We start from the raw sequence: 21,226 nt of genomic DNA, 5'->3' as shown, positions 1-21,226 counted from the left end.
ATTAAAATAAAACTTAAGCTATTACAACTAAGAAGGGAGTAAATCCCATTCATGTTCGGGGCTTGCCCCATTAAGACTGTCTGTAAAAGCTCTTGCCACAAAATGATTATAAGTAATTCCTAGCATGTCTGCAGAGGCGGATCTAGTAAGGAGGGTGGGGATGCCACGCCACCCCCACACCTCGAGCAAAATCTTGTGTGTGTGTATATATATATGGCTGTGTGTATGTGTGTGAATATATATGAGAATAATATAAATACATAAAATGGCACCCTGACTGACAAATAGTTTTTTGGTGTTACTAGTTAAGGCTTGAAAGTTTTGCCACAACGCCTGGGTTGAGCCCAACTTGCACCAGTTCTCTTAAAAAGACTTCTCTTTTCTAAGAAGCTTATTGCTGCCGACTTCTTTTCCCTTATGAGTCACTATTGACTTTTTAAATTTATTGATCCTTGCTTCTGTTTATAGTTCATAGTGTTTAGGAGTAAGTTTTTATTTTGAGTATCTAATATGCATCTAAGGTGAAGTCTAGTTCTAGTTGATTAGTCTTGAGTTAGTTGATAGTTTCAGAATATAATAACTCGTCTAGGACAATTATAAATGGATAATATATTTTTGTTGATATTACTAATACTATTGAAGTTTTATGTTTTGTTTAAAATTGTCATAATTATTAAATTATTTCATTTAATCGATGTCTATATAAATCGAAAAGATGAATAACACGAGCTGTGGCGGTAGAAAAAATAAATCAAGTTGAAACCCAAAATAGTGTGACAATCGGTTTGTCTATATAAACGGCCAGAAGTTGCTTCATTTCCCAACTCGTTTAAGTCAACTAATGTTGTGGGTCATTCCCTTGTTTATGAAACTGGGTTATGGAACACATCGAGAAAGACGGCGCTTCTGCCTTGTCACTTTTCACGAGTTAAAAAATATAATGATAGCTAAGAGAACTAGAGAAATAGAGCTAAATACTTGTAGCTAAGACGAATAACCCGAACCGAAGCTCAAAACAAATCAAGTCAAAGGTCAAAATAGTGTGATAATCGGTTTGTCTATATAAACTGGAAGGTTGAATAACCTGAATCAAAGCCCAAACAAACTGAAGCTCAAAATAATGTGGCACCCGGAATCTCAAATTCCTAGATCTGCCTCTGCATGTCAGCCCAAAAACAGTTACTAACAAACATAGGAGGAACTACTACAACTTTTACATCTTCAAAAATCTTCTTCATGGCTCCCTCCTTTGCTAGCAGATCAGCGACCTTGTTTTGTTCCGGTAGCAGTGTTTTACCTCTGGAGTTCCCAGCTTGTCTATCAGCAATCTGCATTTAGAAATATAGGTGTTATAGGGGATATGGCCATTTTTTAACATCGACATTACCTTTTAAGAATCAGAATTTATTTCCAATGGCATCAGCTTGTGTTGCCATGCCAATTTGAGACCCTGCAATATACCTAGAAATTCAGATAAATTATTTGTAGCGTTAGGGATGCCTTGCATGTACCCCATGACCCAGTCTCCATTAGAATTCCTAATTACCCCTCCAGTCCCACTAATTCTGGGTTGTCCATACAATATCTATTAGTGTTGAGCTTGAAGTAACCTTTAGGGGTGGATGCCATTTAATACTAATCTGTATCTTGGCTTGTGGCTTGTTAGTGTGATTACAGAGTTGGTCATACTCAACAGCCCTTGATGTATATTTTATGTATATTCAATGTATATCAGTGTATATCGGTTGTTTATGGAATAGTAATGGGATATCAACAACAAGGATAGACAATTCTAGGGTTCTAGTCGAAGAATTGTAACTAGCAATTCAGGGAATAATCCGAGAGAAGGCTAAAATAGAAATATAGAGAGAGAAAGAGTTAATCTTGTATATTCATGAATGATTGACTGAAAATGTAGTTACAAGTACTTATAGATTCATGTGACTGCTTAACTCCTAATCTACAAAGCAACAGCTGTCAATAACCACTTCTCACAATTGGACAGCCTGTACTAACAACTAACAATAGGAGTTGTAACTAACTTTTGAATTCTAACTAACTTTCAAACCTCCTAACTAACTACTGGACACTGCTATGACTTTTGATCTGGTTCCTTGCTATCTGATTCCTTGTCATCATATCATCATAACAACACTAGGACCTCCATTTAATAATCTGTAACATTGTAACAATACCCCCCACAAAACTACAGACTTGTCCTCAAGTCTGAAAAGAAGGAAATCTGTGGTGTAACTCAGAGACAAATTCCCAAGTAGCATCAGCTGCATCTAAGTCTAACCACTTCACTAGAACTTGAGCCACAGCCTTATTACCTCTTTTGACAAGTCTTCTATCAAGGACAGCTTCAGGATTAGGACAATAAGGACTAGAAAGTTGAACCACAGGAGGATGAGTAAATGTAGAGGGAATTTCATGGCATTTCTTCAGTTGTGAGACATGAATTGTAGGATGAATGAGCACCTCAGGAGGCAACAACAACTTGGAGGCTACAGCCCCCACCTTAGCTTCAACCATATAGAGCCCAAAATACTTAGCAGCTAGTTTGTTATAGGGTCTGACAGCAGCAGAAACCTGCCTATAAGGCTGGATTTTCAAATAAACCCAATCACCAACTTCAAAATATCTATCGGACCTGTGCTTGTCAGCCAGATCTTTCATCCTCTGTTGAGTTCTTGAAATATGAACCTTCAAGAGAAGTATAATAGCTTCCCTAGCAGTCAAGGATCTGTCCACCATCTCACAAGATGACTCCCCAGCCAAATAAGGAAGGTGAATAGGAGGTTTTTGACCATACAAAACCTCATAGGGAGTGCACCTTATAGATGTGTGATATGTGGTATTATACCACCATTCAGCTAAAGGTAAATACTTGGACCAATCAGTAGGACAATCAGAGCAAAAACACCTCAAGTAAGTTTCAAGTGTCCTATTCAAAACCTCAGTCTGACCATCAATCTGAGGGTGATAAGCAGTAGACCTATGCAGTTGGACACCTTGCAACGTGAACAATTCTTGCCAAAAATTACTGAGAAATATGGGATCCCTATCACTAGTAATAGTAGCAGGCAACCCATGCAGTTTAAAGACATGATCAAGAAAGGATTGTGCCACAGACTGAGCTGTATATGGGTGATGCAAGCATATAAAGTGACCATACTTACTCAACCTGTCAACTATAACCAGAATGACATCCTTGCCTTTAGACTTAGGTAAGCCTTCAATAAAATCCATGCAGATATCAGTCCACACCCCATCAGGTATAGGTAGAGGTTGCAGCAAACCTGGATAAGCAGCCACATCATATTTGTTTCTTTGGCACACATCACATCTCTGAATGAAATCTCTGATGTCAGCAGCAAGAGACTTCCAATAAAAAAAAAGATTGAACCCTTTTGATAGTAGCATCCATTCCAGAGTGCCCACCTTGTGTAGAATTATGCCATAGCCTAATAATAGTCTGCTTTAATTGTGAATCATTGCCCACAACAAATCTGCCCTTCCACCTAAGTTGTTCATTGGACCAGGGGAAGGACTTAAAAGGTTGAGCTTGTAGCTTGATAATTAAGTCCTGCAACACTGAGTCATTTGTCCAAGTTGCTTGAATTTTCTCAAATAGGGAATCATGAGGCACTAGTAGTGAGATTGCCAATTTACTCAGAATCAGGTCTTCTTGACAAGGCATCAGCAGCTTTGTTTTCTGCCCCCTTCTTATATTCAATGGAGAAATCAAATGCCATGAGTTTAGAAATACCGGCGACCTGGAAATCAGTGTGAATATGTTGTTCTAACAAGTGCTTTAGTGCCTTCTGATCAGTTTTGACAGTAAATGGTCTTCCTAGCAAGTAATGGGACCATTTGGTGACAGCAAATATGAGAGCCAACAACTCCCTATCATAGACTGACATGGCTTGATGCCTTGGTGCCAAGGATTTACTAATATAGGCAATTGGATGCCCTTGTTGCATCAACACAGCACCAATACCTTTACCACTTGCATCAGTTTCCACCACAAAAGGTTTAGAGTAGTCTGGCATAGCTAGAACAGGTGCAGAAATCAATGCTAATTTCAACTTTTCAAATGCTAAAGTGGCTTCCTTAGACCATTTGAACTCATCCTTCTTGAGGAGATCATGTAAGGGTCTGCATATAAAACCAAAACCTTGAATGAATCTCCTATAATAACCAGCAAGACCTATAAATCCTCTGAGTTGCTTAATATTGCTAGGAATGGGCCAGTTTCCAACTGCAACAATCTTCTTTGGATCTGTGGAAACACCTTCTTTACTAATGAAATGGCCTAGATATTCAACCTTAGGCACTCCGAAGGCACACTTGGACATCTTGGCATACAGTTGATACCTTTGCATCAAGTCAAAAACCACCTTGACATGCCCAACATGGTCACTTAGGATCTTGCTGTAGATTAGGATATCATCAAAGAAGAGCAAGACTATCTTCCTTAATAGTGGTCTAAAAACTGAATTCATCAAGCTTTGAAATGATGAGGGTGCATTGGTCAGGCCAAAGGGCATGACTAGGAACTCATAATGCCCCTCATGAGTTTTAAAAGCTGTCTTATGAGTGTCATCCTCATGCATTCTTAACTGGTGATAACCAGCTCTTAAATCAATTTTTGAGAACACAACTGCACCACCTAATTCATCCAGTAGATCTTCAATTATTGGTATTGGAAACTTATCTTTTATAGTAAGCTGATTTAACTCTCTGTAATCTACACATAATCACCAGCTACCATCTTTTTTCCCGACCAACACAACAGGTGAAGCATAAGGACTTGTACTATGTTGTATAACACCTTGATCCAGCATCTCTTGAACAAGTTTTTCAATGATATCCTTCTTAATGCCAGGGTATCTATAAGGCCTCTTACTGACAGGATTAGCAGATTCCATAAGAGGTATTCTATGATCAAATGAGCCTCTATGGGGTGGAAGAGTAGTAGGGGGTTCAAAGATGCTAGCATATTGCTTAATTAGGACAGCTATAGCAGGTGTTAGAGATTCACCTTGAGTAGCTTGTATATTATGACACTGCAGATCATCCTCCAATCCAGAAATCAGTGATAGCATAAAGAATTGAGTGTCTTCTCCTTCTGTGTGGTTGAGTGACTTAGATTTGGTTGATTTGACTGAAGTACTTGCCCCCCTTAGAACATGCTTCTTACCCTGGTACATAAACTCTATGGTTCTATTTCTAAAGTCAAAGAGGATCTTACCAAGGGTGTTTAACCACTGGACTCCCAAGACAATATCAACATTACCCAAGGGCAACAATAAGAAATCTGAACTGAATGTGGTACTCTGTAACAACCATTGCATATTTCTACAAACTGAAGCTGTTTGGACCCTCCTTCCATCTGCTACACTTACTGATTGTTCCACAATAGAACTAGGTTTGCATCCTAGCTTCTTAGCTACTTCTTGATCAATAAAATTGTGGGTACTTCCGGTGTCTATTAAAACCTGTAAAGGTTTCTTCTCATGGTAGCCAGTTACCCTTATAGTTTGATATCCCATGACACCTGTAAAGGCCTGAAGTGAAATGGTCATGAACTCATCAACTTCTTCTGTGTACTCAGTGTCACACCCCATTTTAACCCGGAGGTTAATTAGGGAGTATGACGTATTGGTGATTCCTATTTATTTGTTTTAAGGAGTCGCCACCTAATTGATTTAACGGTGAATTAGGATACCTAAATGTTAACTAAGGCAAAGTTAAAACTAAACCTCAATTAGTAGTCTGCTTAACCAGTGTGATTCTAGGTAAGGGCTCTATATTATCCTAAAGGGAAGGGGTTAGGCATCCTTTAGAATCCGTTAACTTACGGTTATCCGACCAAACTTAGGTTAATTAATTGAGAGTAAATATAATGTTTAAAATTTAGAAAATGATTTTAAGATATTGCTAAAGTTTTAAAAAGAAAATAATGTTAGTTACAATAAGATTTACAGAGAATATAATAATTTGTATAAAATGGACTTAAAATGCCATTTTTTAAAATACGATTTATGAATGTTGTTAAGGTTTTAGACGAAAGTATAATAGTGTTGTTTAAAATGTTGCTAAGGCTTTATATGAAAGTAATAATGATGTCGTTTGAAATAATACTTGTAGAAAATATGATGTATTGCATAGAAGCAAATTTCAAATGCTATTTAAAATAAACTTATGAATGTTGATATGATTTTGAATACTAGTGTTGTTTTTGCAATAAAACTTGCAAAAGATAATTTACATATGAGTAGACGAAAATGCGAGTTTATACAGCGTTTTCACAAAATACTTAGAGTAATTCAAATGGTGAGAAGTTCATTGATTTTTAGGAACAAAAATACAAAAAAAAAAGCTATTGAAAGTTTTCTTTATTCTCTTCATTATTTTTTATTAACTATGCTTAGCTAAAAATATATATATGATTGATTCAAACTTAAAAGAGTTATTAATAAAATATACTTGAGTTCATATTTGAGTATTAATGATGTTTTAAAGTGTCTATAATAGTAAAATATGCTTCCCTTTACTTGAATATGCTATTTAAAAAAAAATTAATTGTTCTAATGAAAGATGAATGTTATAAGCGTTATAAATAATTTTAACATAAAATAAATAAGGATGAAACCTATGTAATTAATTATTGGTTTATTACCCATTACTAAGACTAAACCTCTCTAACTTCACTAAGGATCATCTAAATTAACAAAACAAAACGTTAGTCATGCAATACAAATTAAATGCATAAATAATAAAATAGAGGAATAAATCAAATTGAAATGGGTTGAGCCCCTTCTTTGGACTGCTGCAAATCTGTTACTGTTGGGCTTTGGCCCAACTATATTTTAGCCTGCTGCGGCTGTTGCTGCTGTCCGTGCTTATTGGGCTTTGGCCCAGTACTTCTTTTATATGTTATGGACTGTTGCTACTGCTGTGTGGGCTTAGGCCCAATAATAATAACTCGAGAGGATTTCGTTGGGCTTTAGCCCAACATCGAATGCGGAGGAAGAACGAGTCCCTCAGACTCGGATGCGATGTTCATGCATAAAGAAAATGAAAAAAAAAAAAAAGAATCAGTATACACTCGATGAATAAGGTAAAATATAAACTCAAAAATAGATCAGTAAATGATACATAATATGTATATTTTAAGTATACTTCATGTATACACAGGTATATATGACTTCACTGCTTCAACAACATTAGAGCGTTTGTATCATAATATTGCACGCAAATTTGCCCAGCTATGCAGTGGGCTTCCAAGAACAGCTATATAATACACCAAGGCAAATAGCATCTACACAGCAATAGCAATGAATTTCACAAAAAAAAAAAAAAAAACTACCTAACACAATACATGCTAAAGTAAAGAAGTCTGTCCGGCAGTGGCAGCGAACTACAAAAAACATGCTTGGACAGATGAGATCGCATCTAATATTCAGCGTACCTGGCGTACTTGAAAGGTATGCACGAATATACGACCCGTGTATACATGGGTGTGCACTAAGGTTTATATATCATGTATACTCGAGAGTATACCATGCCACAAAAAATCAGGCAGGAAGGGGACAAGTAGAAGCAGTCGATTTTTTTTAGTTCACCAGCAACTCCAAAACATTTTTTTGAGTTTGAAAATCTCAAAGTCATTTAAAGAAGAGGGGGATGAAGAAATTGGTATATGTAAATAAAACCACGATATTCAAGAAAGTCACACATGCATCAGGGTCATCAACAAAATAATGCTAAATACACTGTGATATATAATAATCTAGCTATTACACTCAAGGATGAAAACTGGAAAAGGCTACTGGTCTTTCAAACAATACCAGATGGTAATGGTAACAAAACTTCAATAAAACAAAACCTTTCTTTAAGCAAAAAAAAGAATTGGAGAAAGACATTTCCCTTTTGTTCCAACCTCTTTTATACCTTGTAAACAGAAAGTTAACATCACACAAGTAGCAACAACCTCTATCCCTACATAAACTGATTTAAATATAAACAACAAAAGAAGCAATTAGGACAGATTAAGAACACTAAAAGAAGCAGTACTTGGTCCAATGTTTTCAAATAGACACTTTAACTTTGAGAGAAATGGAGAATGAACCCAAAAGAGGGGTACTTTGAGGTGAAAGAAAATGATCACAAACATGTTTCATTAATAAAGGAAGCTCAGGTTCGGGTTTTAAAAAAAATAGCATTCACAGAGGCTAGAACATAACACATTCATATATGGTTTTGACACAAAAAAAATAGTTTTTAATGAAAACACGTAGGCTGAACATCTCAATCTCATGCTATTCATTCAAATGTTTTTAACTTACTGATATAATCGATGTGGAATGGATATTACAACCTTTTACATATTTAGATGGGTGATGGCAACCAATAAGGGACACGACAAGTCAAGATCAGCTTCTTCTTTCAACTAATGCAAATTACAACAAAAGCAAATTCCCTTATCTTTTAACATACTGCTTACTTTTACTGATTCAAATATAAGAAGATGGGGGCATCTATTCATATCTTGAATATTTTAGAGAAAAGGACAGAACCAAAGGGGTTTGAAGACACCAGTATTTGTCTAAATTCAAAGGTGAGTGGTTATTAGATTGGTACTAAGTTGTTCCTCCAAACACATCATATCCATGATTAGTTAAACAGTAAACTAATCCCTTATGGATGAATCTTAATCCTTATAGACACTATGTGAATGCAATTAATAGGTCTCGACATACACAAAGACTGAGTTAATCGAACTAAAATAGATTACTATATGGAAACTAAACCAATAAATTATATGCAGCCAACCAATCAACAACAGAAACAAGTTAACAATGGCGAATCTAACAGCAAGAGCATTATTGATAATAACAACACTAGTTACTGCTAGTTACGCTAATTCAAAACCAAGGCAGAAAACAATACTTCAAAGTTGGAAAGGACCTGGAAATTAACATGAAAGCACACAACACAGTAAATCTTTAATAAATTTGAACAAAATTGGAGCTAAATACTAAAACAAATCAGCAATACCACAGGACTAAAAATGACAACAGGGAAGGGAAGACTGCACCCTGTTACCAACTGCAGAATCCTAACAGATTCACAATGTCCTCTTTTAAACACATAAAACTTGTGATCATATGAAACGGAAAACAAAGGAGCCAAGTTCTTCAATTCCACAACTAGAAGTTGATTATTTAAATAGATATGTCACATTACATTAAAAGAGTGTAGAGATAACATCAGGCCTTCTACTGATTAAAGTTCAAAAGAAACAAACAAGATTTTTAACACTAATCATGAGTCTTACTATATTTCAACCAAGCAGAAACAAAAACACAACTTAGTGTAACAGAACCAAAGAAAGAATGCAGGCTAAGATGAGGAAAATGATATTACCTTCTTTGTGTGCAGCGAAGTGGGTACGGGCTTTCGATCTATGCTCGAACACTTCAAATCTACTTCGAAACACTGCGAATCCCGGATTTGTATACCATCGAATCCCAACGGATGCCAAGGGCAAAAAAAGAACAAAAGGGTGTGGATTTCGACTCGATATCAAATAATATTGCTAAAAGAATGATTTAGGAGCTTCATAAACTATTTTTTGTTGAGGTAATTTTGGGGTTTTTCGTGACCAGAAAGAAAAATGAAATTTCAGATTCTTTGGGGTTTTCGATTTTTCTCTTCCAAAGCCTTTTTTCCTCCCCCTCAACAAACTTATCATCTCCCCCTTTATAGAGTAAGGAAAAAGAGGAGCGGAGGGAGCGTAGGTGATGATGAAAGAGGGAAGCAGGGGCGGCGGTGAGTGGAGAGTGGGGTAGCGGGGTACGACGATGATGATGATGAAAGGGAAAGAAAGGAGCGGGGGTAGGGAAAAGGGAACGGCGTGGTGGGGATGATGACAAGAGAGGAGCGGCGGCGTGGTGGGGAAGGAGCGGCGGAAAAGGGAAAGGGGGAAAAAGAAGAGAGGAGACGAAGGAGAAAAGGGTAGCGGCGGAAAAATGGGAAATGAGGGGAAACTTTTTAGGTTTCCCTTATTTTGATGAAAATATATCGGACCCGGTCCATTTGTGGACCGGGTCAATTTTAGACTGGGTTTTAAAAGGATGGACTAGTGAATTAAAACATGTACTGGTCTAAAAATTGAAATAAAAAACATGGTCTAGTCCAAAAAATATTAGGAGTTAATCGGACTTTGATTTGGGGTCCGGTAAGTCAAAAATACGGACTACGTGCACAAAAAATAGTTTGGTTTCTAAATTTAAATAAAGACCTGTTTAAATAACTTGTGTTAAAATATTGCTCAATATGAGATATGCAATCATTAATGCTCAGATATAAAAAAAATGGCGTTGTAATAGCCGTGCAATAATATTTTGAAAATCCACAGTAAAATAAATACTATTATTTAATTACACAAAAAAAATAAATGCGATGTGTGTGCGTAAGCTGGTAAAATGTCGAAATGATAAAAAAAATTGTGAATTATAGTACTAATAATAATAATAATAATAATAATAATAATAATAATAATAATAATAATAATAATAATAATAATGATAGTAATCGTAATAGAATAATGAAGTGTCGGTATTGATAAGAGGCTAATAATTTAGTAAAAAATAAATATATATATTTTTTAATTTTCTAAAAATATTAGAAGCGTAAATAGGTATTTTGGAGGAGAGGCGGGACAAAATTGGGTGTCAACACTCAGTTAGTGATTCTTCTATCCCACCTTCCTTAATCTGTTCCTCCTCCACCATATCCACTAGGAATATCTGCTTATTAGTATTACATTTATGCCCAGGGACATATTTTTCATCACAGAAAAAACAAAGTCCTGTAGCTCTTTTCTCATCCATCTCTGCAGGGGTTAACCTTCTTCCAGGAATTTTGTTGGTTTTTGAAGAATTTGGTTCAAAGGACCTTTTGAAAGTATTTGGTGATTTTTGGAAGGTGTTTGGTCTGTAGTGACTTGGGGTAGGTAGGAGCGCAGGTTTAGTGACAATTTTCAATCCCCATGTTTTGGCCTGAGCTTCAAACATCTCTTCTTGCAACCTTGCAATTTTGTAAGCTTGCATCAAAGTTCTAGGAGCTTGTATCTTAACAGCTTTATTCAGTTCAGATTTAAGGTCTCCTAAGAAGCAACTTAGAGTGTTTTCATTTGACAAATTAACAACAGTTAACAATCTATCAAATTCAGCCTGATACTCTTTAACACTACCAGTTTGAGTTAAGTTCTTCAAGGACTCCATATGGTCTTCAAACTCCTCTCCAAACCTTTCATTTAAGGCTAATACATACTCAGTCCAAGTAGGATCTACTCTAGATTTCATAAATGATCTATGCCAAGCAATAGCCTCCCCTTCTAAGTGAATAGAAGTTACCTTTACTCTTTGATCAAAGGGGACCTCATCCATAGCAAAAAACTGATCCACCTTATAAAGCCAAGTTCTCAGATCCTGACCAGAAAATTTGGGAAATTCTAGTCTAGAGAATCTAGTAAAGAAGTTACCACTGTGAGCATGAACTTCTTTAGTTCTTCCTTCTGGTACAACATCCACAGAGCAATTCCTATCAACAAATGAAGATTCTTCTCTTCTCACTTCTTGTTCCTTGCCTCTTCCATTCATGTGATTGATAACAGCTCTCATTTCCATCATCTCCTTATCAGCTGCTACATTGCGTTCATTCATATTGTTCATTCCCTCCATTAATTTTTGTAACTGTTCTTGGATCTGAGTCCATCTATCACCCATTTCTTCACCAGCTTGGTCTTGATTCTTGCTTCTTGTCACAATTTCGTTACTTCTGGTCATTATTTGCAGCCGAGAATCAGTGGCTCTGATACCAATTGATGTATATTTGATGTATATTCACTGTATATCAGTGTATATCGGTTGTTTATGGAATAGTAATGGGATATCAACAACAAGGATAGACAATTCTAGGGTTATAGTCAAAGAATTGTAACTAGCAATTCAGGGAATAATCCGAGAGAAGGCTAAAATAGAAATATAGAGAGAGAAAGAGTTAATCTTGTATATTCATGAATGATTGACTGAAAATGTAGTTACAAGTACTTATAGATTCATGTGAATGCTTAAGTCTTAATCTACAAAGCAACAGCTGTCAATAACCACTTCTCACAATTGGACAGCCTGTACTAACAACTAACAATAGGAGTTGTAACTAACTTTTGAATTCTAACTAACTTTCAAACCTCCTAACTAACTACTGGACACTGCTATGACTTTTGATCTGGTTCCTTGCTATCTGATTCCTTGTCATCATATCATCATAACAACACTAGGACCTCCATTTAATAATCTGTAACATTGTAACAGCCCTACTGTAGGCGTCTATAAAGGAAGGATGACGATTCTTGTTGTTAAAAAGGTTTGAGCTTCTGTTGGTCCAAATAAGTCCAGAGTCTCAATTTATGTTATTTTGTTCTTTTTTATGTCCAATACAGTTTTTTGTGTTGTGTCTTTAGTATTTGACGAGATTTTTCTATTATTTATGGTTAACTTTTTGCTTTCTGCAGTTTCCGTCAACAAAATTCGTGTCCTTAAAAAGGCCTTTTTTTCAGAACAAAATTGATTGACAGACACCTCATGTATCCTTTATCCTCTTTGTCTACGGAGCCGTTTGGACATGATTTGAAATCATAAAATAAAATCATGAGATGAAATCATAATGGTTTGAAGTTGAAATTTTATTTGAATATGCAATTTTATTTTCTTAAATTGTATTTTCTATCTATCTATATATAATAGGAGAGGCAAAACAAGAATATGATGACAAGTGTCATCACCAGAAAAATTTCAATTTTAAAAAGAAAAATAAAATACTTAGCAAAATTAATAATAAATAATAAATAAAAAAACTGCTAGTGGTAAAACAGTTATCAAATTAATTAATTAATAAAAATGCAAGGAGCAAAACAGTTAGCAAAATTGAAAAAGAAAAAAAAAACTGTAACGTAAAATAAATGCAACAAGTCAACAACCGTTTTCTCGGCAAAATAAAAACAAAAACCTGCGGGGGTAAAAAGAAACAATTGCAAGGAGCAGATTAGAAAAAGAAAAAAAAAACAAACAATCTGAAAACAAAAACCTGCAGGAGTAAAAAAACAATTGCTACGAAAAGCAAAATAAATAAATTATTCAAATATATTTAGATAAAGGTAGTAATCTAACTTCTAACCGTAGTATATAGATAATGCCAAATAATTAGGGAACGGTTAATCAAAAGATTCCAAAATAGTAATATTTTACCCTGCCCGTTAGGATAATACTCCATTAGCAAACTGCTAATTAATGGTTATACAACTTTTCTTCCTCGCTTTGGCAAATAATTTTTTACTTTTTGCTCAGTTACTTACTTTTTGTTTTAGTTTTTACTTCGACTTTGATTAATAAAGTAACATTCGAAATTTTACTCATTGTATTCAACATAACATTTTAATTTTTAATTTCAAATTCTTTGTTATTTGCAAATTCAATGTAGTTCTATATTTTCTGCGAATATGTGTTGATTTTGTACTTAATTTAATTACAAAATTTTGAAGGAAAAAAAAGGATTTACTTGCTATTCTGATTTTGTTGCGGTTGGTTACTTGCAAAACAGTTAGCAAAATTGACAAAGAAAAAAAAACTGTAACGTAAAATAAATGCAACAAGTCAACAACCATTTTCTCGGCAAAATAAAAACAAAAACCTGCGGGGGTAAAAAGAAACAATTGCAAGGAGCAGATTAGAAAAAGAAAGAAAAAAAAAACAATCTGAAAACAAAAACCTGCAGGAGTAAAAAAACAATTGCTACGAAAAGCAAAATAAATAAATTATTCAAATATATTTAGATAAAGGTAGTAATCTAACTTCTAACCGTAGTATATAGATAAAGCCAAATAATTAGGAACGGTTAATCAAAAGATTTCAAAATAGTAATATTTTACCCGGCCCGTTAGGATAATACTCCATTAGTAAACTGCTAATTAATGGTTATACAACTTTTCTTCCTCGCCTTAGCAAATAATTTTTTACTTTTTGCTCGGTTACTTACTTTTTGTTTTAGTCTTTACTTCGACTAGGTTAGTAAAGTAACATTCGACATTTTACTCATTGTGTTCAACATAACATTTACATTTTTAATTTCAAATTCTTTGTTATTTGCAAATTCAATGTAGTTCTATATTTTCTGCGAATACGTGTTGATTTTGTACTTAATTTGATTACAAAATTTTGAAGAAAAAAGGATTTACTTGCTATTCTGATTTTGTTGCGGTTGGTTATACTTCTGTTGATATCATGTCTTTATATCAATTTTTTAAAAAGTATTTTGTTTTGCAGGAATAATATCAACATGTATAGTGATGAGGATTATGAAAGAGATAAAACTTAATTTTGGTGAGATCTTGGAAATGGTTACCAAGATTTCTTCACTTCTTAAGGTAATAATAGGTAATCTTTATTTATTTATTTTTGGATTCAAGACCTTTTGTGTTCTTAAATTTATGGTTATGTTTATGTAATTGATGAAAAGCCCTTAACGCATAACGCACACGACAACATACTATTCTGCTTTTAAGTTTGAATTATTTTTGCTCATATTAGCCATGTTTTGGGGGTATATATATCGTTTCTTAGCTTCTGCTATTTGTTAGTGCTGCCGTAAATTTAGAGACACGCGAGGATATTGCGATTAAGAAAATAGAAATGCATTTGATGATAGAATTGATGCGAAGATAACATTGAGAGAAATTAAGCTACTTCGGCCCAAGGATCGGGAGAATGTAAGTGAATTGCTCCTATATGATGATTAAGGAGTTATTGAATTCAATTTGTTGCTTTGTTGCAAATTAATTTCAATGTTTTTAATTTAATTTTTAATTTACGAATTGATGGATAATAATTTTCATCAGATTATTCGATCTAAACAGCCTTTACAAATGATCACTGTCAGGTTTTCTCTTCCCTGAAAATTCTATTATTAGATATTTATGATTTGTGTAAATATGCTACTATTATATTCTACTTTGATTGTAAGAACATTCGAGTTTAAGTACAATTTTTGACAATATTAATAGGTAATATAGTAAAAGTAAGTGAGGTTAATTTTTGAATTGTAATTAAAATATTAAGTTTTAAAATTCATATGATCTGCTTGGAAATTTTGAATTGAAAGATTATTTTAAATTTGAATTAAAAGATAAAAATTATGCTCCCATGTCTTAACATATTAAATAAATGACAATATTAATAGGTAATATAGTAAAAGTAAGTGAGGTTAATTTTTGAATTGTAATTAAAATATTAAGTTTTAAAATTCATATGATCTGCTTGGAAATTTTGAATTGAAAGATTATTTTAAATTTGAATTAAAAGATAAAAATTATGCTCCCATGTCTTAACATATTAAATAAAATAAATATAGAAGTCAACTAATTAGCAATTAAATTGTAAATATGATAACTTATTTAAAAGATATGTCAATGGGATTCTATATTAAAAAGTCTAAAGTAATTGTAATTGTGATATGTCATTAAATGTCAATTTTTATTTTAAATATTTCAATGCGATACGACAACATTTTATTATATCAAACAAATAACATAATAACATTCTATGATTAATTTTATTTGATATCTGTCATGCATCGTACGGGTACACGAATACTAGTAGACATAAAAACACTACAAATTATGAAAACCATCAAAATTTTCCTAATTTTTATACAATCTTACCAAATGAGTAAGTCATAGTTCATAACAAGATTAATGCGCTATTAGAAAGCCTTTATTAAAAATACAACATCAATTGATCAAATTTTAGTTCAATAAAATAAAAAATTAAACATAAATTGTAACGTAACTACTCTTTAATATAATCTTTCCACATTTTTATAAAAATAAATTTATTATAAATATACTATCACTTTATAGATCTTTTAATATTTAATATAAATGACTGATAAATATAATTAGTGAATATATAACTTACGAATCTATTTTTACAAAATATAAATTTAAGCGTCAACTTTTACATTTCAAAATTTAAAATTATGAATTGATATTTCAAATCATGCCTTTAAATAATTTGAAATCCAAACTCCTAAGGTAGAAAAAGTGTTTCCCACCTCATATCATTCCAATTAAATTCAGCTCTTGAGAAGTAGAAAAAAGATACTTCTATAACAAGACAGCGCCTAAACAAAATCTACATACACTGCTCTCGATGTAGATGCTACGGCTTTTTCAAATGATGCGATGCTTTCCTCACAGAAAATGACCGCACAGTTGTAATAGAAAAAATAGTAACAATAATTACCACGACAATATCATCATAGCATAGTGCAAAGATAATAATTAACTCTTCAATTTCAAGATCAGTAGACACTTTTCAAAGCTGACCACTTACATTTACCTACTAATAATAAACACAGTAAAGACTCATAAAATGAAACCCAAAACAACTTAACGAACAAATCAATAATCTTAATGGAAGAACAAATGAGCTGGACCTGACATTCTCAACGGCACCAAGGCGAGAACAACATTATTCTATTGGTCCCACGTTTATCAGTAGCTAATAAACATGATCATTTGAATACCAAACACATATTTTGAATCATCAAATATCAATTCTCCATAAACTAAGCACTTGGCAATAGAAAATGCAAGAACCCAAAGTGAAAAAACAAACAAAAAAAAACTTCTGAAACACCTACTCCAAACAAAGACAGATTCTAAAAGTACTGAAAAGTCAAAACTACAAAAAACTTGAATATCACACAGTACACTTCAAAGAAAAGGCGGGTCCAAGAACAACTGGACAGGAGATTGAATAACACACCAAAACAAAAGCCAACTTGTAATGCACAATTATTTTATTCGATTGAACCAAAAAGATGGTAAGATATTTTTCAGATTTTGTTCTATCTAGAAGGGGATGAAGATCCGATCCAATCACCCCCATAGAAAGATAGTGGACCACATAGCTAACTCAGGGTCCACATTTGAAAACACCACCGGGAAAGATACTTTTAACAACCAGCTACATAATTATAGCAAACAGATGAATCAGAAGAGAACCATATGACTAGCCAAGAAAGACAAACTGCCTAAAAAGCTGAATTATCATTAAGCAACACCAGCATCAGAATAAAAAGTACATAAGCCATTGATGAGCTTTAAAGGTAGCTCTCCTCTAATTCATCTTTTTTTTTCCATACCTAAGAAACCCCAAAAATAAACAAAAAAAAGAGCAAGTATTTAACGGGGAAAAGTAAGAAGTCATATATAGAAATATCTAAGATATTACACAGCTTCCCCTTCATTAGGACTTCATTCAGTCATCATCCTCCTCTTCCTGTAATTATCAAGCAAACAAAATTTCAAGATCAATACAAATGCAACGTTATTTATTTCACTCTAGAGAAATACAGCACTGATCATTCAGTATCACAAACCTCGTCACTTCCGTCTTCCTCGTCAACCTCAGACTTTGACTTGTCAGATTCCTCCTCTTCCTCAGCCTCGCCGGCCTATACAGCATAAGAAATGAAAGTCTCTTTACTGCCAAAAACACATCAAATGTATGATAGCATATAAATGAACAAGAGAGTTTTTACCTGTTTCCTGTTATAAGCATCCATGTTCTTCTCGTACTCGGCCTTCCTTTTCTCAGCCTTTGCTATGTAAGGAGCTTTCTCCTAAATTATTAAAAAACCACATAAGATTAAGTTGGACGACAAAATCAGACAGCAACTTCACAAAATTTGAACAAAATTTCATTAAATGCTTAAGAGTATAACTTACAGCATCAGTCAAGTGTTTCCACTTGTCTCCACCAGCTTTACCAACCTAGAAATCATTAATTGGAGAAAAGGCTCAATCAAAAACTAGGTCAAACACAAAAGGTGAATACTACAATACTTAAGCTCTCGTTTGGTCATAGATGTTGAACTTAAAACTTGAGTTCTTGAAGTTGTGATTTTTGGAACTTAAATTGGGAAAAAACATGAAGTAGTGTAATTTCACCCAAAGTTGGCCTGAGCCAGTTTTAGGAACTTGAAAATCTGATCCAAAATCTATGGTCAAACGCTAGCTAACTTTGGATCTGTCCAGTGAAAAATACTCACAGCGGCGACAGATTTATTTCCTGGGTGTTTTTCCTTGTACTGCTTCCTGAAGTCCTCCCTTCATACACCAAGTCACAAAAAAACACAATTAAAAATCAGGATTTTATAAGCAGAAAAGTCAATGAAAAAACTAAGAACAGTGTTCAGATATTATACATGAAGACAAAGAAAGCACTTGCTGGCCTCTTAGGCTTGTTTGGATCCTTGGCAGCATTCTTCTCCTTTTTAGTCTGGGGAGCGTTCTTCTTCACTCCGAGCCTGTAATAATCCGGTAAAAATCACATCAAAATCCAAAACAAATCCAACACAATCACACAGTGATAACGCCTAAAAATAAATCATATATATATGTGCCAGCAGACTTCAAAACCAACAAAATCATACCATAAACCCGTAACAACACGAACAAATTAGGTAATTCGCCAACAGCCTTTAACAATTCATCAAACTTCCATGAATATCCAAAAACGCTAAAAATCACATAAATCCAAAACAAATCCAACATAATGACAGAGTGATAACGTCTTAAAGTAAATCATATATATACGACAACAGACTTTAATAGTTAACCAACAACACAATAAAATCAACAAAATCATACACACAATACTCATAATACGAACAAATTAGGTATATTAGCTGCTGATAGCCTTTAAGAATTCGTCAAACTTTCATAATATCCAAACCGCTAAAAATCACATAAATCCAGAACAAATTACACCATATACTCATAACATGAAATTCAAAAAACTCATAGATTCAAAACAGGCATAAAAAAAAAATTACAAAAACATAGATTCAAAATAGGCACAAAGCAAGGCATATGAATCCAATAAGCTTAAATACTTCGCTAAAAATCACATCATAATCATTAAAATCTGTTCAAAAAATCATAGATTCAAAGCATGCAATAACACCTAAATCGTAGATCTAAAACTCAAAATAAAAAAAAAAAATAACACAAAGCAAGGTAAATACGCACTTGTTATCAGCTTTGCCCTTTGATTTACCTCCTTTCATTTTTAATACCTGCAACAAAACAAACAAAACCGGTGATAATCGGTTCAGAAACAGCCAAAACAACAAAAACCGGTGAGAACCGGTTTAAAACCGGCTAAACCGGCCGAGTGGCCGCCGAGTTACCTTTTAGGGTTGAGAGAAAAAAACAAAACAAAGAGATATTGCCCTTTCGGTGATTTGTGTGAAGTGTATTGTGTTGTGAGTGTGTTGCGCTGTGAAGAGGCTAAGAAGGGGCCTTCCTTAGGGACTCAAAAGAAATTTTGCCATAGAGTTAAAAATTGATTATATGCAATGATATTTTCAAGTCCGCTTTGCTTTAGGATGATAGCATTTTTCGTCCTTAAATTATAGGTATATTCTCATTTTGATCTTTGGAATATCTGATGAACCACATTTAACCTTTTAATTAATTGAAATAATTGTTATTGGTCCTTTTAGGTAAGAATTGTGTTGTATTTCAACTTCTTTTAGTAGGCGTTTGGCCATTAAAATTAAATATTTTTCACTTCATTTGGAATTTTGGAGTTGGAGTTGTGTTTGGTTATAATTTTTGCAAAGAATATTTGGTTATTTGAATGTATTGAAAGTGAAAGATAAGTTTGATTGTTTTCTAAATTTCAAATACAACTTCAAATTGTATTTGAAATTTTTATGGCTAAACACCATGAAGTGAAAAAATATTTTTTTGAAAAAAGTAAATAATTCTCATAGACAAAACCTAAATATTTTTCACTTCATTTGGAATTTTAAAGTTGGAGTCGAAGATGGAGTTGTGTTTGTTATAGTTCTTGCAAAGAATCTTTGGTTGTTTAAATGTATGGAAAGTGAAAAAAGGTGAAAATGGGATTTTAGTTGTTTTTCAAATTTTAAATACAGCTTTAAGTTGTACTTGAAATTTTCATGGCCAAATGCTAATTTTCATTTTCAAATAAAGTGCGAAAAAATTACAAAAAAAAAAAAAGTGAAAAACTCCCATGGCCAAACAGGTTTTTAAATTATATTACCGTCAAATATGGAGTGAAAGTACAAGCTTAACATAATAAAGGGGTAATTAAGTGGCAAATCGACTAATAATTATGATAAATTTATGAATATTTATAGGTATCAAAATTGTTTATTTCTACTAATTGAAAGTTAAATGTACATAGTCAAATATTATAAGGATCAAAATTAGAGTTTGTAAATCATTGAAGGACCACAAGTGCTATTAACCATTGAGTATAAGCAATGAAAATGAAATTTTGAAGTCCGGTTTGGTTTGGGCGGGATTTCAAAAAATATTGCCACGTCATCGATCTGCGTAAAACCGCGCAAATCAATCCTATTGGCTGAACACACTCCTTTGTTATAGCTCTTGGCTTTGTGTTTTCGCTGTGTTTGTTTAGGGGAGGTTGTTAGCCGTTGGATTGTCTAGTGGATGAGGAATAAGGACACGTGTTTAGATCTGGTGAGTTAAGGGCTTTTTTGTAATTTTGTTCACGCGGTGCTTTAGTTTAGTGATGAAATGACGGGTTTACCCTTATTGTGTAATGAAGGACAACTAAAGGGGCCGTTGTGAAGTTTATTAAAGAGATATCGATAAAGATGGAATGTGATGCGTAGATCGTGCGTGTAGGGTTAATTTGGTCATTTCACAGCTTATTAAACGAATATCCTCTTTCATTTTTTTTTTTATGCCTTTGTGTGGTGAAGTTCAACTTTGTAGACTTTATTAATGATATTTTCATGAATTAGAATTTCAAATATTTTTGAAGTTCGAGGATGATTTTAGTGATCACGCGAGATATTATTGAGCATTCGGACGTTAATTTGATGATATTTGGGGAAAAATTAAAGTTAAGTTGAATAAAAATATTCAAAAATTAAATTGTCCCTGAATATATATATTTCACTTGAAAAAATGTTAATGTTCCTTAAGAAAAAAATAGGTAGAATTAGTTTTAAAATTTTGAAAAACTCTAAGTCAAGTTGGAAGGGGAAATGAGTACAATAAATTGAAAAAAATGGCACTTTTAAA

At 33.5% G+C, this 21,226-nt stretch overlaps 1 protein-coding gene across 1 annotated transcript; it reads right to left on the bottom strand.

Moving 5' to 3' along the window:
• Positions 1-17,166: 17,166 nt before the first annotated feature.
• LOC132617870 (HMG1/2-like protein) lies at positions 17,167-19,487 on the bottom strand. The gene is made up of 8 exons (XM_060332938.1): positions 19,333-19,487; positions 19,172-19,218; positions 18,346-18,447; positions 18,190-18,247; positions 17,867-17,911; positions 17,680-17,760; positions 17,518-17,592; positions 17,167-17,417 (listed from the first exon to the last, which is right to left on the bottom strand). Exons 2-8 carry the CDS (start codon positions 19,207-19,209, stop codon positions 17,397-17,399), a joined length of 420 nt encoding a protein of 139 aa, XP_060188921.1. The 5' UTR covers positions 19,210-19,218; positions 19,333-19,487; the 3' UTR covers positions 17,167-17,396.
• Between the last annotated feature and the right edge of the window lie 1,739 nt (positions 19,488-21,226).

Source organism: Lycium barbarum, chromosome 11 (genome assembly GCF_019175385.1).
Source record: "Lycium barbarum isolate Lr01 chromosome 11, ASM1917538v2, whole genome shotgun sequence".
Taxonomy (NCBI): domain Eukaryota; kingdom Viridiplantae; phylum Streptophyta; class Magnoliopsida; order Solanales; family Solanaceae; genus Lycium; species Lycium barbarum.
The sequence above is the reverse complement of the archived record's forward strand: the minus strand, read 5'-3'. Positions and strand labels throughout refer to the sequence as shown.